The sequence below is a fragment of the Cucurbita moschata genome, unplaced genomic scaffold (assembly GCF_002738365.1).
Source record: "Cucurbita moschata cultivar Rifu unplaced genomic scaffold, Cmos_1.0 Cmo_Scf00051, whole genome shotgun sequence".
NCBI classification, from domain to species: Eukaryota; Viridiplantae; Streptophyta; class Magnoliopsida; order Cucurbitales; family Cucurbitaceae; genus Cucurbita; species Cucurbita moschata.
In genome coordinates this window covers 487,649-513,050 of record NW_019268567.1, presented here as the reverse complement: position 1 = coordinate 513,050, position 25,402 = coordinate 487,649, and the positions used below count along the sequence as shown (strand labels likewise).

The window sequence follows — 25,402 nt, the reverse complement described above, 5'->3', positions numbered from 1 at the left end:
GGGGGGGGGGGGGGGCGAAGAAGGAGATGAATCTGAGGCAGAGAGGTAAAGGGAAGTCCGATGAAGAGAGGCGGTGGCGGAAAAGGGAAAGCCCTATGGGGAAGGGGAAGGGGAAGATCGTGGCGTTGTGTGAGTGCTTTTTGCTGTTCTTTGAATTTTACTGTATTGTTCTTCGCGCAATCAATGAGTCAGTGGCAATGGGGAATGAGATGAGGAATGGGAAATTGGCAATCTTCTGGTGGATGCGTCTTTTTCTACCCAAAGTAAAAACCTTTATTTATTTATTTTTTTCTATCACTGTATTTATGATTTTACCATTTTACCCTCCTGACCTCACGTGGGAGTGGAGCCTACTGCCTGATTCAATCTGACAATACCCTTTTATATATATATATATATATTTTTATTTATTTATTTTTTTTTAAATATTAATATTATTTATTAATGTTTAATAGGTTAATTTATTTGGTTTTTATAATTTTAGACAAGTTTTTAACGTTGTGACTTTAAATGCTATCTAAATTTATTGACCCAAAAAATCCATTGTACCCGCCCAACCTATATGTATGGCCACATGGATGATTAACTGTTGTGTATTCGATTCAGTAAGGACCCGTTTGATTCATGGGGTTTGTCTGAGTTTACATTTGATTTCGATTCAGTAAGGACCCGTTTGATTCATGGAGTTTGTCTGAGTTTACATTTGATATCATTATTTGGAGTTCGGCATTCCAAGGTATAACCTAGTCATTGAAAAATAGGCCTGATAGTAAAATTAGAGGGGCCGTAAGCAACACAATTAATTTTTAAATATCAAACTTAATTAATGCACAATTTTATTATTTATTAATTAATTTATCATTAAGTTAAATTATTTAATAATCAACATTACTTTTAATTAATGTTTAATGTAAAAACATTTATTTATTCATTGCAATTATTTAATTTAATTAACTAAAATAACAATATATTGAATAATATTAAATTTAACTTATGATTACATCAATTTGTTCTCTTGTAATTAATTACTTAACTATAATTTTCATCAACAAAAATGGGCAAACATACACATTATATTAAAAATATAACTTCAAATAAATCAAGTAGTGATACTATTTAATATTTTATATATAGTTATTTAATTTTAATTTAAATATACAAATTTCTAAAATAAACAAATACAAACATTAATCAACGGCCACATTTAAATCTTAAGTATTTAAAAGTCCTTAATGGCTTCTAATAATAGCGGCTATTTAATAAAATTTTATCAATAATAAAGATGAAAAACCGTCTGAAAAATCGAACGCCTGGAAAACCGTGAACGCAGAATGAACCCAAGTTTGAAAAACAGAGGTTGCAGGTGAGTCACCACTTCAACAGAAGATAGCACAAAACAGAGGTTGCAGGTGAGTCACCACTTCAACAGAAGATAGCACAAGGCTGATCTCGGCAACTGGTGAGTCACCACTTCAACAGAAGATAGCACAAGGCTGATCTCGACAACTGGTGAGTCACCACTACAACAGAAGATAGCACAAGGCTGATCTCGACAACTGGTGAGTCACCACTTCAACAGAAGATAGCACAAGGCCGATCTCGACAACTGAGGATCACTTTGTGCCTGACTCCACTCACTACCTTTTACTGTGAATGGATAAAGAAAGGCCCTCAAAGAGCTCAATACTAAACAGGCACAGCTAAGGAATAATATGTTCGATTGAACGGTTCAAACTACCGAAGTCACATCGAAATTATACCTCCTAAGTTAAATTTAAAATAAAAAAACAAAAAACAAAATCTGAAGTAAAATATGAATTATATGTAAATTATATATCAATGTAAATCCAAGCAAACAAAAAACAGAACAGAGTTGGTAACTAAAAAGTAATCAACGAGCAGATGAACAAAGAAGAGATAGAGAGAGAGATCCAAAAATTGTGGAAATATTTTGTGAACTTAAGAAGATGAGCAACAAGGCTTCTTTGAATTGGCCTCAGATTCACCAACCACAATGGTTTTACCTTCTTTGATGTTAGCAGCAGCAGCAGCAGGCTCCTCTGAATTGAGGGACTTCTTGCTGATTATCCGGTATATCTCTGAGAGAATTGTTTGGAAAGCCTTCTCCACATTTGTTGCTTCAAGAGCAGATGTTTCGATGAACGACAGCCCTTCTTTCTCGGCATAGCTTTGAGCGTCCTCCGTTGCCACCGCTCGGAGGTGTTTCAGATCAGTCTTGTTCCCAATTAACATGATGACTATGTTGGAATCTGCATGGTCTCTGAGTTCCTTCAACCAACGACTTACGTTATCGAATGTCATCGGTTTTGTTACGTCGTACACAAGAAGAGCTCCAAGGGCACCCCTATAGTAAGCACTGGTTATCGCTCTGTATCGCTCTTGACCAGCTGTGTCCCATATCTGGGCTTTCACAGTTCTTCCCTCAACCTGATCAAAAAGCAGAACAGTTCTTTTCTTGATAACTTTCATAATCAGAGCACAATCAAAAGAATGGATCCCTTAAAACCCACCTTAAGGCTAAAATGTCATATAAAACAAATGATCAAAAGATGTCCTGTTTGTATATCCAAAACGTTTTGTTGATTTTATAAAGCAAAGATTAACTTCATATTCAAGAATCAGAAAATAAAATTGGAAACCATGTGCCTGTAATTTTAGTTTGAGAGGGTAAAAGGGAAAAGGGCTCCGAAAAACCGAACAGTTTCAGTCATCTAGCAAGGAGTCACCACCGCGTTCGATATTAACTCAGCTTACAAGACAAACAAAAATGAATTCGAAATCTTTAGCAGGACAAGAACTACAGATATCACAAAAGTTCCATCATTCTGCAGAGATCCAGATTATGGCAACGATTAGTTCAACAAATGTGCCACTAATATCACATAGACGACCCAAGAAGCTCCAAAATCTATCATCAAAAAGTGTGTTTATGTGCGTGACAAGATCACGAACTAAAGAACATTATCCAGGTATCAACTATAGTCCAAGAAACTGAGATTTAAACGACCACATAATGCAGTGTAAATCAAAAGCTGCAGCGAGCGGCTAGAATTGTAAATGTTTCTCCACTTTGTTAAGTACTTGATGAAATGCATTTCCTCTTTAGAATTGCTATCAAATTGTTTGAAGGTGTCAAGTTTGCGTAATAAAAAAGGAAAGGAAGGAATGGAAGAAGGGTGGAATACATAAAACAAAATCTGAATAATAATTGCATTTTCCAGATTCTTATTTTTAAAGAATGGCATTAAGGTTCTATGGACTGAATTAAATGGCATCAAAACAATCAATTATGATATTCAGATATATCTCCGTTAACAGTTAGGATAGAATCTCTTACCGATCCACAGATCAGAATTTGAATAATTTCCATCAAACGTTATACCTAATCAGGCATTTTTCTCAATTCATCATCGAAATCCAGATCAGTAAAGAGACTAATAACTTCCCGCATTCCTCTAAGTTAAAATGAAAATACAAGAAGAACAACGAATCAAGAACACAGATCCGCAAGAGAAGATGCACAAACTCAATTCAGATTTTGAAAAAACGACTGTTTCAAGCGAGAAAGAAATCAGATCATTCCTTGAATAACAACTTTCAAGAAAGTTCGAGTTCCAGAATAAATCCAAATGCAGATTTACAAACAGATCGAGAATGCAAAGCATGCGAACACACAGCGGAGGCATATATAAATATCCAATGAGAGAGAAATTAAGAGTGAGAGATACCTGAAGAGTACGAGTGGCGAATTCGACGCCAATGGTGGACTTGGACTCCAAGCAAAACTCATTCCGAGTGAATCGGGAAAGGAGGTTGGATTTTCCAACGCCAGAATCGCCGATTAGCACAACTTTGAAGAGGTAATCATAGTCGTCGTCGGGTCTCCTGGCCATATTTCGCCGGTATTTCCTCTCTCTCTCTCTCGTTCCTCGATCTTTGGCTCACAGATTTAGCTTCCCCAAATCTGGAAAGCAAAATTGAAGAATCTGTTCCTCAAGAATCGGCTGCTCCACTTTGAATATGAAGACGAAATGGAGACTCTGCGGACTTCAAATCCTGGGATTGACAGAGCAATTCTATGCCCAAAACTGCCCTTCAAGATAGGGGCATTTTCGACCAACCGCCCCATCATCGACTTAATTACCGAAACATCCCTTATTTACTCTTTAAACTTTTTAATTTTTTTTAAATATCTCTTATTTACTCATCAAATTTTTAGATTCTGGATTTTTTTTAAATTTTTTTTAAATCTCTCTTATTTAATCATTAAATTTTTTATTTAGATTTTTTTTATTCATTATTGATTAAATAATAAACTCAATTTAACCATCCAATTTTTTTATATTTTTAATAAAAATAAAAGGTTAGGTCGTACATATTTATTTATTTTCAAACATTTTAATTAAAATTTACCGTTCATTTAAACGTATGTTTTTATATATGTATATATAATTATATTGTAAATAAAAATATATTTTTACGGGTGTATTCATCTTTCTGTCACGTCAAGCCAACAATGTGGAGTGAAAGACGTGAACAAAAGAGCTTCATTGAGACCTCCTTCTCTAGAGTCCTTGGACAAAGTACACGCTCTGTTACTTTTGATTTTCTCAAAATGCCTCGTACTAACGAAAATAATGTTTTTTACTTATAAACTCATGATTTTCTCCTTTTAAATAATGTGAAACTATTCTCAATAATCCTCAACACGTTATCATTGAAACAATCCTATCGTTCAAGGAGGTAAACCAAAATTGTTCATTGGATGTAAACAAAATCCTCAACACGCCTCGAGAGGGAACAAGGGACTACGTGAATTGGCAAAATGAGAAACAGCTACTATGTGTAGATGTAAACGTGCCTTGAGAGAGGACGAGGGACTGTATAAGTAGGGTGTAGAATAGATCCACTCTGAGAGAAAATAAGAGATTACATAAGTAGATAACATGAGAAACCACTACTATGCGTGGAACAAACCCGCCTTTTTTGATACTAGGAAAAGTGTCACTATCATATGTGGGCCCAGGAGATTTCTAAAGTAGGCCCGAACTTCTTAGAGCCATAAGAAGAGCCTATTGTAACTTATTACGTTAAGAATGGGGCGAGAGCCTACAAATATGTTAGGGTCCTAATAATATTACAGCCAGCAACTGACCTGTGACCCGAGACGAAGAAAAATTAGATTATTAGAAGTAACAATCCCGACCTAAAATGGCTTCAAAAAAATTAATAGAATGACGTGAATATAGTCGAGAAAATCTAATAGGTGGAGGATAGCATACCAACTAAGGAGAAATTTGCACACAAGGACAAACAACCTACAAGCTTTGATGAGCCATGATGAACATTAGGTGAAGTTTCATGATAAATTATAATTTTATTAAAGATAATGTTTTAAAGTATGGGGGAGGGTGAAAAGTTTAATTACTTTAGTAACAGTGTATCAAATATATGACATAGTTTAAACTTTAGGTTAAAAAATGTTTCATCCTTGGGATTTTAAAATTATGTTTATTTACCATTCGAAAAAAAATTAATAATTAATTAAAAAAATTTATAACATATTAAAATTATGTTTAATTTTGATTTACTAATAGTCTTTCAATTTTGATTTATTAATAGAGAATTAAATTATGGAAAGGTTTCATAAGTAATTTAATTTTAAAGTAAAATTGGTTAAATATGAAATTAAAAGTTTAGGCATTTAGGATTTATTTAAATGTTTTAAATAATACGAATGTTAAAATGAGGATATATTACATGGAATAAGTTGGTCGGGGTACTTTTAACTTTACACTTTTGCCTTGTCTTTAAATTTTCACAAGTTTCAATAATACCCTTAAACTTAAAATATATATATATTTAGTTAGGATCGAAACGTTAATATATATTTTTTTTTTAAACTTAAGTATATTTTTAGAGCACTGTTAAAATAATATTTTTAAAATAAAATATTAATTTTTATCGTCTAAAATTAAGGTATTTAAAAAAAAATTAGGAGTATTATTGAATTTTTTTTTTTTATAGTTTACGATTATTGTTAGACAAAATTTAAAAAAAAAGTATTTTTATTAATTTTAATAATTGACTTGGAATTTATTTATTTATTTATTTTTTAATTTAGGCATTTATAATTCATTTTCATTTCCCAAAACAACGGTCATTGGCAAGCCACGCGAAGCGCTGGATGTCATGAACAATCACTTTGATTTTGAACCAAACCTTCAAGCGATCGATTTTCGTCTTCATAAATCATAAATATCTCCAATTCTCACATTTCTCTGGTTCAATTGAATCCACTGGAAGCTCCGCCAGTCCGCGGCAATGGACATTTGCTCCAATGTGCTTGGATTCTCTCGGTTTCTTTCCCCTTCTGCTGTTCGAGCTTCAGCCTATCGTCGGCCCATTTTCGCACGAAGCTCCAGCAGTACTCAAGAACCCACTCTCACTACCTCCATATCTCTCAACAACAGAAATGGCTTCTCAGGTCCTTTCTTCGCTCTCTTTTTCTTCCTTTTATCGGCGTTTTTTGCTTTGATCAAATGGTTTTTCATTCATAATCTTCATTCTAGGTTAAATGATTATTTGCAGGGAAGGCAGAGGCGGATGTTGTAGTAATTGGGAGTGGCATTGGGGGGCTTTGCTGTGCAGGTCTGTTAGCTAGATATGGACAAGATGTTCTTGTATTAGAGAGCCATGATTTGCCTGGAGGTGCTGCTCATTCATTTGAGATTAAGGGCTACAAATTCGACTCTGGTCCCTCGTTGTTTTCTGGGTTTCAATCTCGTGGTCCTCAAGCAAATCCACTTGCTCAAGTAAACTCCCTCACTCTGTATCATGCCCCTTATCAATACTGAATAAACACCTAGAATCTCTTCTGTTACATGAAGCAATATAGAGTTCTAATGAAATGGATTTAAGTGTCTTCTGAGTTCGGATAGTCTTGATTATAATTCTTTTCTTGTGATTCATTGAATGGTCATAACATTTGGCATGAAGATAGGGAGATTCAATTTTCATTTGTAACCATCTGAACCCACTACTAGTAGATATTGTTCACTTTGGCCTATTAATTTGTAACAACTCAAGCTCACCGCTTGTAGATATTGTCCGCTTTGACCCGTTACGTATCAGGCCAAAGTAGATAATATCTGCTAGCGGTGGGCTGTTACATATGGTATCAAGTTAGACACCAAACGGTGTGTGAGTAAGGACGTTGGGCCCCTAAGGGAGGTGGATTGTGAGATCCCACATCGATTGGAGAGGGGAATTAAACATTCTTTATAAGGGTGTGGAACCTCTCCCTAACAGACACGTTTTAAAACTGAGGTTGACGGCGATAAGTAACAGGCAAAGCGGACAATATCTGTTAGTAGTGGGTTTGAGCTGTTACAAATGGTATCAACACTAGACACCAGGCGGTGTGCCAATGGGGGTGGATTGTGAGATCCCGCATCGATTGGAAAGGGGAACGAAGCATTCCTTATAAGGGTGTGGAAACCTCTCCCTAGCAGACACATTTTAAAACCGTGAGGCTTATGGCAATAGTAACGAGCTAAAGTGGACAATATCACACCACTCCTGTATTGCCCACTACCACTAAATGCAGCTTGGCAGACATGAAAAGCCCTTATCATCAAAGCACCCAAAAGTCTTATTTTTCCATCTACTTGCCTGTTAAAATTTTCAGGTTTTAGATGCACTTGGTGAGTCACTTCCTTGTGTCAATTATGATTCATGGATGGTCTACATACCTGAAGGAGAGTTCTTGTCACGCATTGGCCCCACAGAGTTTTTCAAGGTGGATATCAGACAATGAGTTGGTAACCCATTTTACTTCTTGTTCCATTTGCTTTATTTTGATAAGGAAAACATCTTTTTCAGGCACATATTGCCTGTTCAATCACATAGATAAATGTGTATAAGCACCCAAATCAACTACATCCATAAGATTGTGATATCAAAAATTGAAAAGAACAGGAATTAAGCAATGTTTAGTCTGTTACCTTCAGGATCTTGAGACGTATGCAAGTCCAAATGCTGTTCAAGAATGGCAGAAACTATTAGTAAGTAAAATGTAGTCTATTTTCTATTTCCTTCAACAAAATTTTCATTTGGAATATCATTTAGCTTCCATTCGTGTATACAGGAAACCATACTTCCATTGTCTGCTGCAGCAATGGCTCTACCACCGCTATCAATTCGAGGCAATTGGGGAGTTCTTTCAACAGCTGCAGCAAGATATGCTCCTTCTCTCTTGAAATCCTTCATTCAGATGGGACCTCAGGGTATTCTTGGTTCGACCAAGCTTCTCAGACCATTCTCAGAAATCATCGACTCGTTGGAACTTAACGACCCTTTCATTCGAAATTGGTTGGATCTGTTGGCTTTCTTACTTGCTGGAGTAAAAACAAATGGCATATTATCAGCAGAGATGGTAAATATTTTTATGAAGCTTTAGAAAAACTAAAATCTGAGTCTTGTCAGTTTCTGTATTACTGCATCTGGTATTAGACATGCATGTTACTGAGAACACTGTAGGTAAAAACATTCTGTTTTTATTCTCATTTTGCCTAGATATAGTAGCATAAGTCATAACGGTGAGATCTCACATCGGTTGGAGAGGGGAACGAAACATTTCTTATAAGGGTGTGGAAACCTCTCCTTAGCAAACGCGTTTTAAAACCATGAGACTGACAGCGATACGTAACGAGCCAGAGCAGACAATATCTGCTAGTGGTGGGCTTGGACTGTTACAAATGGTATTAGAATCAGACACCGGATGGTGTGCTAGCGAGGATGCTGGGTCCTCAAGGGGGGTGGATTGTAAGATCTTACCTCGGTTGGAGAGGGAAATAAAGCATTCCTTATATGAGTGTGGAAACCTCTCCTTAGCAGGCGCGTTTTAAAACCGTGAGGCTAAGGGCGATGTGTAACGGGCCAAAGCGGATAATATCTGCTAACGGTAGGCTTGGGTTGTTACAATAACTTTCTTACATTTTTGGGCCCTCATGTTTGAATGCCACCTAGGATAACAAATGCATTGATTTTTCTTCTACATTTCAGATTTATATGTTTGCAGAATGGTATAAGCCAGGTTCCTGTCTCGAATATCCTCTTCATGGAAGTGGGGCAGTTGTTAACGCCCTTGTTCAAGGCCTGCAAAAATTTGGAGGGCGTATCTCTCTTGGAAGTCATGTTCAGAACATTATAGTCGAGAACGATCGAGCCGTTGGGGTCAAGCTAAAGAGCGGTCAAGTAAATTCTATGGAATCAATCACAGTCATTGTTAAGGAACATCAACAGTATCCTCCATTTTGTAATCCTCTAATGTCATGATTGAATATGTTGCAGTTTATACGTGCAAAGAAGGCTGTTGTGAGCAATGCATCCATGTGGGATACACTGGCCTTGTTACCTGAAAGTGTTGTTCCTAAATCATATCGTGATGGTGTAAATGCAATGCCACAATGTGAATCGTTTATGCATCTTCACTTAGGCTTTGACGCAGAGGTGAGTGATGTTAGCAATACCATTTTCTTCCTTTTTCCTATGAGACTAAATCCTTCTACAAGGAGAGGATAGTGCTTAACAATTCTCGTTCCATATGGATAGCTATAATGGTTTTCATGTAAAAAGTGTTAGGAACCACGACCCTCCACAATAGTATGATATTGTCCACTTTGAGCATAAGCTCTCATGGCTTCGCTTTTGGTTTCCCCAAAATGCCTCATACCAATGGAGATGTATTCCTAACCCATGATCAACCCCTTAATTAGCTTACGTGGGACTCCTCTCCCACCAATCCTCAACAATACTCCCCTCGAACAAAGTACACTGTAGAGTCTCCCCTGAGGCTTATGGAGCCCTCGAACAACCTTCCTTTAATCGAGCCTCAACTCCTTCTCTAGTGTACTCGAATAAAGTACACTCTTTGTTCGACACTTGAGGATTCTATTGACATGACTAAGTTAAAGGCATGACTCTAATACCATGTTAGAAACCACAACCCTCCACATATTTAGCTTTATTACAGTTGGGTGTTGCTCCCTAGAAAATTCTGAGTTCAAGATGTGTGAAGTCTGTGCATGTGTTTTTCAGGGTATTCGTGAAGACCTGGGAATTCATCATATAGTTGTAAACGATTGGGATAGAGGAGTGGATGCAGATCAAAACGTGGTTTTGATATCTGTACCAAGCGTTCTTAGTCCAGATCTAGCACCCCCTGGAAAACATGTGTTACATGCATACACACCAGGAACAGAACCATATACTCTTTGGGAAGGACTTGACCGTAGGAGCTCTGAGTACAAAAATCTCAAGGCTCAAAGATCTGAGGTAAGTTCTTCAACTTTTCTTAGTCTTTCTTATGTAATGCTTCGAGTTTCAAACACGAATATCGAAGATTTTAAGAACCTAACCGAAACGAGTTTAAACCCGAACTATTTTGGTTGAAAAGGTGATGTGGAGGGCAGTTGAGAGAGCCCTTGGGCCAGGTTTCAAGAGAGAAAAGTGTGAGGTGAAGTTGGTGGGAAGTCCATTGACGCATCAAAGGTTTCTTAGGAGGAACAGAGGAACATATGGGCCAGCAATTGAAGCAGGGAAAGCCACATTTCCTGGGCATTCGACTCCCATCCCTCAGCTTTACTGCTGTGGGGATTCTACTTTCCCTGGCATTGGAGTCCCTGCAGTGGCAGCCAGTGGTGCCATTGTTGCCAATTCTTTGGTCTCTACTTCCCAACACTCTCAGCTTCTTGATGCAATTGGAATCTGATTTCATTTTGACATCTTTTTCATTCCCTTATCCTGCACTTACCATCTTCTGTAAATTTGTATTATAACAATTGGATTAGATATAAAGTTTTATTCTCTGTGTTTGGTCACTTTTTTCAACTTTTGTCTCTTCTTTTTATCAAGAAATACTTATGATCTGATGTCAAAATAAATACATTAGGTTAAAAGGTTAATTGATTGTTTGTTCATTGCTTTCTAGATCTTCATCATTCATTTAGCTCGACTTGTAGAGCTATACTCAACATAAAATAGTTTGTTCTAGTTTTTTCTTTCGAGATTATTCTGTGGTCGTCTATTGAAACAACGGTTTACAACAAAATGACCCACTCCGTCAATTCATTTTACAAGAGTTTCATTGTAACAGGTGTAATGGAAGCTATTCCAGTAATAGGGTCGCCTTTAGTAGAGTTATTACGTGAAAATGCTAGTGTGGGACAACCAGGACGTAGATGCAGATGCCTTAAGCTTATGTAGGAAGACAAAGCCTAGGTCGTGGATGCCTTAAGCTTATGTAGGAAGACAAAGCCTAGGTCGTGGATGCCTTAAGCTTATGTAGGAAGACAAAGCTAGCAACATTTAAGTGTATTGTAGATGGCCATTGAAAATGTTATTATATCAACAACTTCTTCCTTAAAAAAAGAATGTTCTTAAGAGAGGGATAATCAATATATAAGAAATGAAATTGAAAAAAATATTAGTGTCAAATCAATATAATTCTTCCTAGTACTAATCTGATCTCTATAATCTCTGGCAAGAGTAGAAATCAAAGAAATTCCTGCACAAGAAATTGCTGCAACTTTCTTCTTCTATATAACTTCACTAAACATTCAGGTGTAGTAGTATAAGCTACAACCAAAATGAGCAAAATAGTTACAGTTTCTACATTTCTTCTTGAGAATCAATCTAGTTTTCAAGTAATAATCTGTATGCTATGAACATTCTTACTCCAAATCAACAATCTAAAGCAGTGAACTCGAACACCTGAACTGTATCAACATTGTGCATAATCTTAGCAGTTTGGCATAGCAGGAATACAGGATTATGCACATGGGGACTTCCATTTACAAGTATTAAACTAAGATAATCACAAGCACATGAGATTTACAAGTATTTCCTTCGTGGGAAATCTTAGTTCAAAAGAAATCAAGAAAACAAATGGAGTATATGATAAGCGTGCAAAATATAGCACAAACAAAGGAGAAATATACTGACCATCTCTGTTTCTTTTCTTTCTAATTATCTACAGACTAATCAACTGTGTTTGTTACTCCCAAAGCGGCTTTCTCGGGCTCCATTGATTCAGTTTCTGTTCTATGGATCCTACCACTACCATTCGCTGAAAACTCATCAGAGTATCCATATTAGTTCCACACTCCAAATCCCCTTTGCTGTTTACATGATGTCTGGTGGCTGAAATTAGGTCCCATCGGACTCCTTCCGATGTCGGCCCTACTTATAGGCGGCGATGGCGGAAGGGACATGGGAACTCTTTCGGGGGCGTTCAATCTGCCAAACTCTTGTGGAGGTCTTGGAGACTGGTAGTTATTATGATGCTGCAGCTGCAGCTGGTTTTGTTGATAGTGGTAATGAGGCTGTGGAATGTGGGGTTTACTAATTGGAATAGCATTGGTGGGAGGTTGAAGGTTGTTGAAGCTGCAAAGGCTAGGAGAGCTATGGACCTTATGCATAGGAGGGCGGCTGGGTTTCATGCTATTCCAAGAGAATGTTTCTTGGGCTAAAGATTCAGCTGTTTGGGCCTCTGGAGAAGATGATTTTGGAGATGAACAAGCAGATGAAAGGCTGAATGTGGGGCGGTTTGCATTTGAAGGGGAGAATTTTGCACTAGCGGTGGAGCCAGACCGCACAATGCCATTAATAGCTTCAAGATAACGTTGCTGAATTTGTTGGGGATCTGCAGAGAATGGTTGAGCCTCAAGAACAATTGGATTTGAAGGAAATAAGAAACAACGAAGTTTAGGAGTTCCTTCGCTTTCTAGCCGATCATACTCATCAAGCATATGCTTTAAATCCTCATCAGACCTCACAGATACCAAAACATCAAGATCCTCAGGAACCAATTGATACTTAAGCACCATATCTCCATCAGTTAGAGCAGTCAGGTTCTTCATTAGATCTGTTGAAGAAGATTAACATTATGGGAAAGAAGATCGAAGCGGATTTTGAATCCACTAGAAACAGATAACCAAATGTTTGATAATCTTCATTACTATTGAAGGAACAACAATTGATTGAACTTGTCAAAGATCATTTGATATTCGAAATGCAAGTTTTAAATCGCACAAGCAATTCCTCCGTACTGAGAATTAACTTCGCAGATGAACATAACTACAAATCCATTCAAGTAATTCGAACATTATACAGAAAACACTTCAAATCATCAGAATAGGATTTTCCAGATGGTCACAGAATCATCATCAGATTAAAAACTCAACAAGAAAACTTAAGAAGAATCACAATCACAGTAAGAAGGGCGAGAAAATGGAACTAACAGAAACCTGCGAATTTAATATCACGCGGCAAAGCGATGACGCGCGTTTCGCCGCCAACATACTTGAGGTGGCCATCGCTTGGTCTAGGGAGGATCTTACCGCCATAACTGCAAAGAAACTTGAACTTGCTTCTAGGAGACAATGACGGCGTCTCATCTCCTCCTCCATTGCTACCGCCTTCGGATGCCATTTTTGGTACAATCGCTGGAACGAATCCCTACAAAAATGAAGCAAAAGCAAGGGGGGGATTGCTTGAAGTGGAAGTAATGTGCAATGGAGAAGCAAATGAGATTTAGGGAGATGGAATCGGTTGTTTTGGTCTTCAGGAACTCCAAAAGGGAAAAGGAAGAATGGAGGAGAAGAAGAAAGCCATGGGAGAGAGATGAGGGGAACAAATTCAATCCAAAAATGGATAAATCAAATGATCATCCAAATTCAACTGAAATTCTCAAAAACGGAATTCAAATTTTTCTACAAATTTCTTCTCACTCTCAAATTCCTTTCCCTTGTTCTTCTCTTTTACAATTTTGTTTATTTTCGCCCACCAATTAAATTAGGTTAAATTAATAAATGGCCTAAAAAAATAATTCAAAACTACCTTAATTTTATAAATAAATAAAAAATAAAAAATACATTTAAAAGTATTTATGAATTTTCTAAAGTAACATTAAAAGGTTTGTAAACATATACGGTTTTAATTATTTTTTTTACATTTTTTTTAAAATAAAGGTACTTTTAAAATTTGGTGGGTAATTTTTAAATATATCGAACCATAAAAGTATTTTTGAAGTTTTCTTTTTTAAAAAAATTGAAAAGTATTAATGAATTTTTATTTTTAATGTTTATTCTTTTTTAAACATTAATAAAAGTTCAAGAATATTTTTTAAACGTAATAACGGTTTTATATTTTGAAATTCAAAAGTATTTGTTTTTATTAATTTATCTATTTAAATTATATGAATACCATATTTAAAAAATACTCTTAAATCTTGTCTTTCAATTTTGAGAAAAACACTTTTGAATTTTTTTTTTTTTTTTTTTTTTGGAAACCATTAATATTTAGTTTAAACATAAGACTAAATTTTGAAAGTTTTATTAATACCCTTAAATAATAAATTAAAAAAAAAGTTCAAATACCCTTATCTGTTATATATGTTCGGGAGCTTGTGAATACATCTAGACTTGATAGCATATGAAATACAGAAATCTTCAGGTTTCTAGTTGACTTGGTTCATAGTGTTAAGTGTCGAATATGGTAGACGTATTTATGAGTTGGATTGGGTTAGATTCAGATTCAATCCAATTGTTCGGATTATAAAATTTTCAACCTATACAACTGTGTTAAAAGAAGAACCCAACCATAATTTTGTTGAGATTAAGTTAATTAGAACATTTATTAAATTTTTCAAGAGTAACATTTTAGTTTGTACACTTATTTTCAAACATTTAATTAAAATTTAAATTTTCAATATGTTAAAAATTATTTTTTAAAATAAAAAAACTAATTATAAAATTAAATAATATATATATATATATACATATATATAATTGATTCTAACTTAATAGAAGAATTAATAAACCATAAAGTTTTTAAATCAAACTTAATTCAAATAAGTTAGAGAAGGAGTTAATTTTTATAATTTAAAATTAATATATATATATATATATATATATATATATATATATATATATATATATGAATATTTATGGTTTAATTTAAAATAATTTTATATATCTCTTCCATTTTTTTCGAAATTGTTTATTTTTCATTAATATTCATTTTGTCCATTTTTTAAAATCTCCATATTTAAAAAGAATTAAATTTATTTATTTTTCATTAATTATATTCCCCTCCATTTTCATTTTCGTGTTTAACTACAAATAAATCCTTTAGGTTTGCGTTTTCATATTTTACCCACTTTTATTATTAAGATATAGCGACTTTCTGGGCGCGCACACACACATACACATATATATATCGCAAAATTATTTTTTAGTATAAAACACCGAAAATATTTTAAAATACAAGAACATCTAAACCATTTTAAACATTAAAGAGTTAGATAGAAGTTTATACATTGGCTGAATGTGAAAGAAGTTGGAGATGAGGCGACAAAAAAAGATCCGTTCTCCGTGATTTATTCCATTTTTATTCTTAATAAACTAAAATATTAATTTAAGATACATAACATTCTTCAAAATTATAATAATATAATAATTATTGTCAATTTGTAATTTATAAATAATTACGTGGCAAGGTAGATGTAACTAAATTTCTCGTCATTATTTTGTAGGTTAGAGAAAATTATAAAGTTATTTTGAATAAATGAATAAATAATTAGTTATACCAAATAGTTTAGACTTGGAGATTCTTTCCATATTTAGTGATTTTCCCATATTATTAGTAATATTTGTAATTAAAAGATTTACCTATTTACAAATATATGAAATTACCCATTTATAAATATATCATTTTTTTTTTTTAGATATTTACCCTAATTATCCGAATATTTAGTCATATTAGTTGAAATTGGACCAAAATATTGGCATAAGACATGATTTTGTTTATATATATACACATATACATACAAACATTGACGCTATATTAATCAACACTCTTTTTTAATCATGTCCGATTTGATCGTCAGTTTTTAATTAATTAATTGCTTTTTAAAATTGATTTTCTAAATATTTAAAATATTTTTTTTTTATCGTAAATACAATTAAAACTCTCATCATCGATTCTGACTTGATTTTTTTTTAATACACGATTGATTAATTGATAGAACTAAAAATGATTTTGATCGATTTGTCACAATCATGAAGAACTAAAAGGTCACCCACCTTTTAAGGGCTGACCTTATTATTTTAATATTATTTGGAAAGTAACATTTTAATGTAAAAAATTAGAAAAACAAAAGTAATTTATTTTACACATTAATTTCATTCTCTAAAACATTAAAATTTTGTTTACCATCCATTTAACTTAAACAATATATAAAACGTTCGAATTTGTAAATAAAAAAATATTATTATAATTAAACTAATTTCATTAGAATTATCTTTCAAGTTTCCTCACTAAAATTTATATTTTTACGAAATTATGATTTTACTTAAACTTAAATTTAGATTATAAAAAATAAAAACAAATAAAATAAAAATAAAAATAAAACAATATTTAAAAAAAAAATTAAAAGGGTATAAATTGGATTTCTAGAGAGAGAATGTGAGAAATTTGGTTTCTAGAGAGAGAAAATGCAAAAAGTAACGATGGCAGTGGTTGGCAGACTGACTGACGACGCTATTGCTCTGCAAATCAACAAAGAATTCAGAAGAAAACGGACATGTAATAATCAAACTTCGAACTGAGATTCATTTCTAACGCCATTACTCCTCAAATCGAAGGATCAGAGCCAACGATTGAACACAGATTCTCATTTTTCAGTGCAAAAAAGAACAGAACCAGAAATCAGAGAAGAGAATTAGAGAGACAGAGAGAACATTTTGATGCAGGAAAAGATCAAAAGATACTTTACGGATTCGTTCGAAAAAAAAAAGTATCATCAATTCAAAACTAGATTCCAAAAAGTCGCTTACAGGCTCTAACGATCTTCTCTGCCGAGTTCTTCTTCTTCTTCTTCTTCGTCTTCTTCACAGATCCTCCTGTTTTTCTTTCCTCCTTCGAATCTCCATCTTCCATTTCATCATCATCGATCGGCGATGCAAGCGTCGCGAACTGATCGTGAATCCTACAGTACCGTTCCGCTACGGACGAAGATCTCCGCATCGACAGAGCTCTCTTCACCGCTGAATGGAATCCAGAGACTGATGAAGAAACAGAGTTGTTCCGACTCAGCGCGGCGGCTCTGGCGGAGACTTCTCCGCCGTATTCGTCTTCTTCTTCCTCCTCCTCCTCCTCCTCTTCCGGCAAACGGCTGTGTTGCCGATTCGTCTTGTTCTTATTGGAATCGTGAGAGTTCGGATTGGAGACGGCGGCGGCAGCGTTGAATCTAGGAGAGTGAGGAAGCGAAGTGAGATCGGAGTAATCGATGGATCTTGATTTGAATTTGCAGGCGGCTTTGATTTTGGAGTAGCTATCGGCCATTTTTTTCTCAGTCTTTTGAGCTTGTGGATTGGGGAAAGATTATGGCGGAGAATGTTGAGAAATGCTCGGAGATTTATGAAGATTGATGGTGAAAAACAATCAAATAATGCGACAAAAAATCACCAGAGACATTAAAATGGACGGTTTCTGTAATTAAAATTAAAAAAAAAAAAAAAAAAATTCTTCCAATTTTTTTTTCCTGAAATTTTTTATTGAATTTGAATGTTTAATTTTTTAATTCGAAAATAACCTTATTTTATTTTAAAAAGGTTATAATGTTAAAATTATTAATCTTGACTTATAAATATTTTACATTTAAATTTTATGAGATTTTAGTTAGGCATGGATTACTGATAAACATAATTTTTTTTAAATAATTAAGAAATAATTAAAATTAGTAAATTTCTATTTTCCCGCTCAAACCTGTGTATATTGTTAGAGAATAAAATGAATATCACTATAATATTTATTTTTTTATATTAAAAATTAGCTAAATTATTGGATTTATTTGGTAACATATTTATTTATATATATATATATATTTTTTTTTTTTTGTTAATTTATAATACGATCTTTTTAAAAATGAGACATGTTAATAAACATAACCGACCACGCATTTTAAAAGTCAAACGAATTATTTAAATAATAAATAACAAAATAATGAAGCAAAATAATTATTTAATAAAAGTTTAGAATCTAAAAATAGGTATTTTAAAAGCAATGAAACCAACTTTAATTCTATAGTATTACAATAAATGTTATTATTATTATTTATTTACCGTGTAATATTATTTAAAAACACGAATTTGACAAATATAATTAGGAGAGTAGATTCGACTCACTGTCTTTATTTTACTACAACAAATGTGGACGTACGAGCGTTTGAATTTTCAACTTTACCGGAAGGAATACATGTCAATTTTTTTTTTTGTACATACATCTTTAATCTTTTGTTAAATTAATTTTAAAAAATCCATAAATTTTTAAAAGTTTCAATAAATCCTAAAAAAAAACATAATTATTATTAATTTTACATAGAAACGGTTTATATTTTATTTTAAAAATACAACTTTCAAGTTTTTATTAATACACCAACTTTTAATTTTTTTTATAAAAAAAATATCTTTAAATATTTTTAAAAGTTAAAAAATACTCTTATCTATAATATAGAAACAGAACTAACTGTGTTTTTGAAAAACATAATATTATTCGTAAGAGTATTTCTAAAAATTTGAAAGTATTTAATTTTTTTTTTTAAAGTTAAGGGGTTAATAAAACTTTTGCATTTTTGAAAGTTCAAAATGTATTGTTTCAGTCCAATATTAATGGTAGGAGTATTTTTTAAATATTAGTTTTTTTTTAATTTAAGATTATTATTGAAAATTTTAAAATTTTAAAAGTATTTTTAATTAATTTAATCTTAATATTTTAACAATCTTGTGAGAAGCTAAAATAATACTGTTTAATAATAAATTAAATTAGACATTTTATCTTTCCATCACAAAATTAAAAAAAAAATCATATAAATTTTTTTTATAAACATTTATAATTTATGCGAAAAGGAGATTAAACAAGTCACATTTTGATGGAATATAAATAGCTTAACTAATTAAATTATACCTTTTTTTTTTTCACTCATTTATAATTTAAAAAAGTTATATAAAAATTATTAAAAAAAAGTTAAATAAAATGAAATAGTTTAGGGCATGTGGGTTGTTGAATTGATATGGACATATGGAATATAATAATTTTGAAAATGGATGAACAAAAGTTGACATTATTGAAAAATTGGTTTGTTGGCCGATTTTGGACCATAAAAATTAATCGAGATTTGGATTTTTCTTATGTCTTTCTCTTAGTTGATGTGAAAGTGAGTATCGTGAAGGATATATCGTCGTGTTCATCGTCGAGCTTACTTTGAAGTCAACTTCTTGTAGCAATATCAACCGAAAAGAGGAGAAGACGAAAGACAGTATTATGAATCTATGTTAGAGTTGGCTAGTGCTAGAGGTTCGAAATAGCATAGCGTCAACAGGGATGAGGATCAGTTAGGGTAGCACCCCATTTCTGCTTTTGACACTGGAAGAGCCCTATTGAATCAGAGTTCGATGAATTTAGGCAATGTCTTGCCTCACGACGTTACAGGTAGAGGTCTAGGTATAATATCATGTCCGAACAAAGAACAACACTCGAATTAGTCAAACAGAAAACAAGGGCACAATTTCGAGAGATTTTTTGTTTAATCCAAATCTGTTTGTATAGTTCAGACATCCCTCATAGTGAGGGTGAGCATCCCGAGATTAGAAGGGTGACGATATATACCCCATGAAGGACGTGAAGCTTTTATTTAGGTACGAAAGGAATCCCAAAAAAAATTCAAACTTTGGCATGTTGGTCAATGACCAACTCTTTTAAAATATTATTTTTTTGGTTTTATTATCTCAAAATTTGTATTTACAAAGGAAAAAAAAAATGGGTGATGTGAATGACATGTGACTTTAGCATGTATTTTCCTTCTTTTTTTTTTTTTTTTTTTCAATTTTTGCCCATTCCTACTTAATTTATATAATATTCTTTTTGTATTTTTTTAATTATTGCATAAAATAATCAAACATGGGAGAGATATGATATGATTCTTATGTGTGTATATATAAAAGAATGGTCAAAAGTAATTAAAAATAAGTTTTAAGTATTAAGAAATTAATTAAATAACTCGTGGTTGAAACGTTTTATTAATTTAATTAAATATAAATAATAGAAAATTAATTTTTTTTAAAGGATGTTTATTTAATTTTGGTTTAATTCTTAAACTTTTAAAAATAACTATTTTGATCATTAAATAATAATTATTTTTTAATTTAATGACTAAAATCGGCATTTTAAGACCATAAGAATTAAATTAAAATAAAATAAAAATTTAATAGGAAGATAATTTTTTTAAAGTTGTAATAATTTAAATTTAAATTTAAATTAAAAAAAAGGTGAAATTGACATTTATTGATTTATTGAAAAAGATAAATGGTTGGTTTTTTTCTTCCTTTGCTTACACGCTAGGGACCGATATAATTCGAAGGAAAATTATTGAAAAGGTAAAAAATAATTCAATAATTCAATAATTCAATATATCAATATATTTTCTTTTTCTTTTTTTTTTTTAGAGACGGATAATCTTATGGGTCACTCAAAATTATTTTCATATATCTCATGACACACGGGATATACACGAGCTTAGTAGTGAAATAGGATGAACTGATCGATAAAGCGGAAAATTGGAGATCAATGTGTGTGAGATCTCACATCGATTGGAGAGGGGAACAAAACATTTCTTATTAGGGGTGGAAATCTCTCCCTAACAAACACGTTTTTAAATCGTAAGGCTGACGACGATATGTAACGGGCCAAAGCGGATAATATCTACTAGCGGTAGGGTGGTTCATGGTTGAGCTTATTGGGACCAATGTGACCCGATCTACTTTGGTTAGCCTGTGCTATAAGACTAGCTCAAAATAGACTCCTAAGAACAATGGTTTTGATCGGTTAATGTGAGATTTGGTTGCATTCCTAACCATCTTCTCCTTCAACTGAGAACAACTAAACCTACCTTCAAATAGTCATTGATTCATCTAACTTTTATCTCGGTTCACTTCTCTTCGTCGATGCATATCACTGGTTCGACAAAGTTCAATAACGAGCCGCTGGCTTCTTTTGTTTTACACCTATAGATTCTACTAGGAATGTTAAGTCGAGAGTATGTCTGTCTTAGGAATAACGACTCTCAACTGTTCATTCATTGGACTTTTCCCGGGATTCAATCATGAGGAAACACTTTCTCGGCTTAGTCAATCTCTTTGGACGGGCTTCTTAATAAATATTGAAAGTATAGGGACCAAGTGAATAAATATTGAAAGTATGAGAATTAAAATAATATTTAAACCAAAATGAAAAGGAAAACGTGTGGGTGAGCTTAATTCATCACAGGACAGTGATGTTNACTACGAAATTAAAAAAAAAAAAAAAAAAAAAAAAAAAAAAAAAAAAAAAAAAAACCGAAAAGTTCGACGGATTGCCGGCTTCTACCTCACGTGTCGATGAAAACTCTTTGGTCAAACCCTCCAAAGAAGAATTTATTTATTTATTATTTATTTTATTATTTTTAAATTTTCTTTTTCCCTTCTGAAAGAAAGAAAAAAGAACTCCATCTTCTAGGGCTCGCAATTTACTCTTCACTTCGCGCTCTCTTCCTCCTCTCAATTTCCTCTCCAATTCGAGGTCTATCAATGTAAGCACTGCGAAATTGATTGTTGTTTTTGGAGATTTCTGTTTGTGGAACTTTGTTCTTTCTACATTTCTGCTGAATTTGAATCTGGTTTCGACTTGTCGTTGTATTTTATTTTTCTTTATTTGTGAATTTGAGCTCTTATTGGCTTTTGTATTTTTTGGGATCGTCAACGAGCTTTATCACAACGTTAACTGAAGTATAATTGCTGTTACCCCACTGGAGTTTTGGATTCGGTCATGATAGTCTGAACTGTTTAGATTCTGTTTCGGTCAATTTTTGACTTGGGATTTGATTTGCTGTGGTGTTTATGGAGATTTGGATCTAGCTTATTTGTTTTGAGCTGGATATGTCCTCTGCCTCGTATGTCGGGTCTTAATTTTTTAAAGTTCCTTCTTGTTTCAGCTTAGTATTTATCTGGTTGGTATTTGCTGCTAATGTGTAGTGTTCATCTGGTCGTGGTCTATAGTGATGTGTGCTTGAGTTATGGCGCTTAAAGTTCATCCTTCCAAGGCAGCGGAGATAGCCATTGGATCTATTGGTCGTGGTTATGACATAACGATTGATCTAAGACTCAAGTACTGTAAAGGGAATTTTCATGGTTCTCGGTTGATAGAAATTGATGAAGGTGTGGGCCATGAGATTGTTCTTCCTGGTGGGATTTTAATCTCAAATGTACCCAAATCAATTAAGTGTGACAAAGGGGAGCGAACGAGGTTCAGGTCTGATGTTCTCTCTTTCCAACAGGTATTGCTCTTAATTTTAATGCTTGGATAGTTATGGATCTGGTACTATGTTTTTCTTCTGAAAAGCTTTGGTACGATTATGCTGTAGCAGTGTGTGATTCTGCATGATAACGTATTGTTGGTAATATTAGTTTGGTCTTTGACTCTGTTGAAATGTAAATAGGTTGTTGGGTTAGAGGAGGAATGAAAGGACAGTTTTTACTTGCCTCCACGTTGAACTTTGTCTAGTTTTTTATACCCTCAAAATCACATCCACTGAGAAACCAGTGTCGTTATCTGGACATAACTTGAAAGCTTGCATAACGTTAGAAAGCACATGCTTAGATTCAAGCACAGCAACACAGTGGACTAGAACAACTAGCATTCTCCTGTGCAATTTCCAACCATTCCCGGCCGTTTTATTTCTTCTTTAGGGGCTGTAAGAACCACCTCCCTTATCTGTTTGTGAGGGGAAATTTCAAAAAAAAAAAAAAAAAAAAGTCCCAAATTTTCACGTCAGCTTCTCCAAGATTTTGGTCCTGCAAGGTCTCCAGGAGGAATAAATTTATATGTGAACAACATATTTTGTGTATATATACGTGAATGTTCAGGTGGAGATCTGCATATGTGATGTTAGTCGTATGGAATTGAAGGAAATCTAGGTATTAGTAGCCTTTAAAATTTTGACAAGCGGTTTAAAGATGCATAGGCTGTATTTACATTCTTGTTTAGCTTCTAACCCCCAAGGGAAAAAAAAGATGAAATGACTAAACTATTCTGTATAAAAAATTTCAAGTATGAGGCAATTACAGTTAGAGTATTCAAGAGCGTCTAAATGAAATGTCTTTGTTTTATGCATCTTGGTTTATAGGTTGCTCTAATTAATCTTAGATTTTTGTATTGAGTTCCTTGTTGTTTTGCTTCTAGGTTTTTAATCAATAGTATTGGAAGAAAAGCGTAATATTTCATTTCCATTTCAATTAAGCATTTTATTCATTTTACTTGATTTTTCTTGGAGCAATCCAGCATCAAATCCTGTATTTCAGAAGTTAAAATAACTTTCCATAGATTTTTTTTTTTAAAAAAATATATTCTTACAATCCTGTTTCTCAATGATATAAGATTGTCAAATATAGTGCAATTATGCTAAACCATACTTTTCTGTTCTTGTGTGTTCTCCAATGTCTACTAATCGTGTAGCATTAAAAATTTAAAATGCAGATGTCCGAGCAGTTTAATCAGGAGATGACTTTGACTGGTAAAATTCCTTCAGGTCACTTAAACACCATGTTCGAGTTTTCAGGATGTTGGCAGAAAGATGCAGCCAATACGAAGAACCTAGCTTTTGATGGGGTCTTTATTACCCTGTACACGGTTGCTTTGGAAAAATCACAGATGGTACTCTGTGATCACGTAAGGAAAGCAGTGCCTTCAACTTGGGACCCTGCTGCACTTGCGAGGTGCATTCCTTCTTACAAGATACAGAACTATTTTTCTCTCTTTATTTCCTCGTTGCTAAGTAAAATTGTTTTATATTCCTTCTAGTTCACACTCCGGTAATTTGTTTTAGTTCTACCTGATTAGCGGAGAACAAAAGATCATATGAGAACTAGCAACATGTCCTTGAGTTTAGTGGTCCCTATATAATTAATTTGACTATTTGATTTGAGAGGAACAATAGAGTTCTAATGGTATGGGGGTTTTGGAAGTAGGCTTAAAACTCAACATGCTAAGAAAAAAGAAAAAGAACAATGATAGGTAACTTTGTATGTCAAGTTGATGTGGTACATTAATAAGGAGATCTTGCATTTTATGATCTCTTCTCTTGTTTTAGTAGTTAACCCTTATGACTGTCCTGCTAATTTGTCTCCATAATTAATTTTGGGCAAGTCTTATGACGTGCTATTGACAGTTTCCAACAATGTGCTGCCAGTGAATGATTGATTTATCCTTTCTTTTTTGTTTCGTCCTTAAATATTTAGCTTCTTTTTTAGTCATATTATGAATGCATTATTATTTACTTATATTTTAGCCGTTGTAAATGTTATTGTCAACTTTTGCTATAAACACTGATGTTTAAGAAGTTAAATTGTGTTTTTCACCTTTTTTGAGTTTGGGAAGTTAAATTAATCATGTTGCCTACTTTATTGTCTTAGGTTCATTGAAACCTTCGGCACCCACATTATTGTTGGTTTAAAGATGGGAGGAAAGGATGTGATATATATGAAGCAGCAGCATTATTCTACTCTTCAACCTTCTGAAGTGCAGAAAAGATTGAAGGAGATGGCAGATAAAAGGTTTTCAGAGACCATTGGACAATATGGAATGGGTTCTGAACAGATTTACAACAGTGACAAGGTTTCTTATATTTGAGCATATTTATATAATTTGTTTCTCCAGCAAATATTATTTTAGTTATTGATGATTGCTAAATATTTGAAAACTGAAATGGGTTTAGATTCTATTCTAGTTCTTGAAGCATAATTATTCCATTTTGGACTTTATACTTTCAAATATTTTATTTTGGTACTTTAATTCAAGTAAAATCTCATTTTTGGTACCTGTTGTTAACGTATTGCATTAAATAGAAATCTTTACCCATTTATTTCAAAGCTTACTACATGATCCAACACGTGCCTTAGAAAGCAAGTCCATGGGAAATGAAACACTTATGATTGATTAAGTGAAAGATGCCACGAAGTTGTTAAACATATTACTGACATTTAGTTACAAAGTTGTTACCGTCTGACATACTTATCTTCGCTGTGCTTATTACCTTAGTTCCTTTAGAAAGTGATGCCTGATTATATTTTAATCGTTCTTCCTATTTCTTGTATTCACTTCTAAGCCTAATACTAACATCCCCTAGTTGGATTGGTAGACGTGATTTTATTACATTCCAGACTAGATTACTTTATATATTAATAAATCATACTCATTAAAAAAGGAAAAAAAAAAAAAAAAAAAAAAA

The 25,402-nt window shown here is 33.3% G+C and overlaps 6 protein-coding genes across 10 annotated transcripts in view; 2 read left to right on the top strand and 4 right to left on the bottom strand.

Annotated features, from left to right (window-relative positions):
* LOC111435962 (KH domain-containing protein At1g09660/At1g09670-like) overlaps window positions 1-230 on the bottom strand; it is a 5,049-nt gene extending 4,819 nt beyond the window's left edge. For 3 of the 4 annotated variants that reach the window (XM_023073597.1, XM_023073598.1, XM_023073599.1), the window contains exon 1: window positions 16-228. The gene's annotated coding sequence lies outside the window, so the exon portion shown is untranslated. Of the gene's footprint in view, window positions 1-15 lie in introns of all 4 variants that reach the window. The other variant, XM_023073600.1, reaches the window with a different exon arrangement.
* Window positions 231-1,807: 1,577 nt separating this feature from the next.
* On the bottom strand, window positions 1,808-4,094 carry LOC111435963 (ras-related protein RABA2a). The gene is made up of 2 exons (XM_023073602.1): window positions 3,750-4,094; window positions 1,808-2,448 (listed from the first exon to the last, which is right to left on the bottom strand). The coding sequence occupies exons 1-2, from the start codon at window positions 3,912-3,914 to the stop codon at window positions 1,960-1,962; spliced, it is 654 nt and encodes a 217-aa protein (XP_022929370.1). The 5' UTR covers window positions 3,915-4,094; the 3' UTR covers window positions 1,808-1,959.
* A 2,110-nt stretch (window positions 4,095-6,204) lies between these two features.
* LOC111435961 (prolycopene isomerase, chloroplastic) lies at window positions 6,205-10,904 on the top strand. Its single transcript, XM_023073596.1, has 9 exons — window positions 6,205-6,508; window positions 6,613-6,836; window positions 7,712-7,822; window positions 8,034-8,087; window positions 8,171-8,458; window positions 9,088-9,279; window positions 9,376-9,534; window positions 10,123-10,359; window positions 10,481-10,904. The coding sequence occupies exons 1-9, from the start codon at window positions 6,346-6,348 to the stop codon at window positions 10,793-10,795; spliced, it is 1,743 nt and encodes a 580-aa protein (XP_022929364.1). The 5' UTR covers window positions 6,205-6,345; the 3' UTR covers window positions 10,796-10,904.
* An 879-nt stretch (window positions 10,905-11,783) lies between these two features.
* LOC111435999 lies at window positions 11,784-13,812 on the bottom strand. The gene is made up of 2 exons (XM_023073656.1): window positions 13,332-13,812; window positions 11,784-12,949 (listed from the first exon to the last, which is right to left on the bottom strand). Exons 1-2 carry the CDS (start codon window positions 13,513-13,515, stop codon window positions 12,177-12,179), a joined length of 957 nt encoding a protein of 318 aa, XP_022929424.1. The 5' UTR covers window positions 13,516-13,812; the 3' UTR covers window positions 11,784-12,176.
* Window positions 13,813-16,672: 2,860 nt separating this feature from the next.
* LOC111435863 lies at window positions 16,673-17,539 on the bottom strand. The gene has a single exon (XM_023073430.1). It carries the CDS (start codon window positions 17,428-17,430, stop codon window positions 16,900-16,902), a length of 531 nt encoding a protein of 176 aa, XP_022929198.1. The 5' UTR covers window positions 17,431-17,539; the 3' UTR covers window positions 16,673-16,899.
* Window positions 17,540-21,594: 4,055 nt separating this feature from the next.
* Window positions 21,595-25,402, top strand: part of LOC111435883 (MACPF domain-containing protein At4g24290-like) — a 7,716-nt gene continuing 3,908 nt past the window's right edge. Inside the window, exons 1-4 of one of the 2 annotated variants that reach the window (XM_023073463.1) lie at window positions 21,595-21,709; window positions 22,176-22,453; window positions 23,653-23,891; window positions 24,588-24,789. In XM_023073463.1, the coding sequence (XP_022929231.1) occupies window positions 22,193-22,453; window positions 23,653-23,891; window positions 24,588-24,789 (702 nt within the window). In that variant the 5' untranslated portion in view covers window positions 21,595-21,709; window positions 22,176-22,192. Of the gene's footprint in view, window positions 21,710-22,151; window positions 22,454-23,652; window positions 23,892-24,587; window positions 24,790-25,402 lie in introns of both variants that reach the window. The other variant, XM_023073462.1, reaches the window with a different exon arrangement.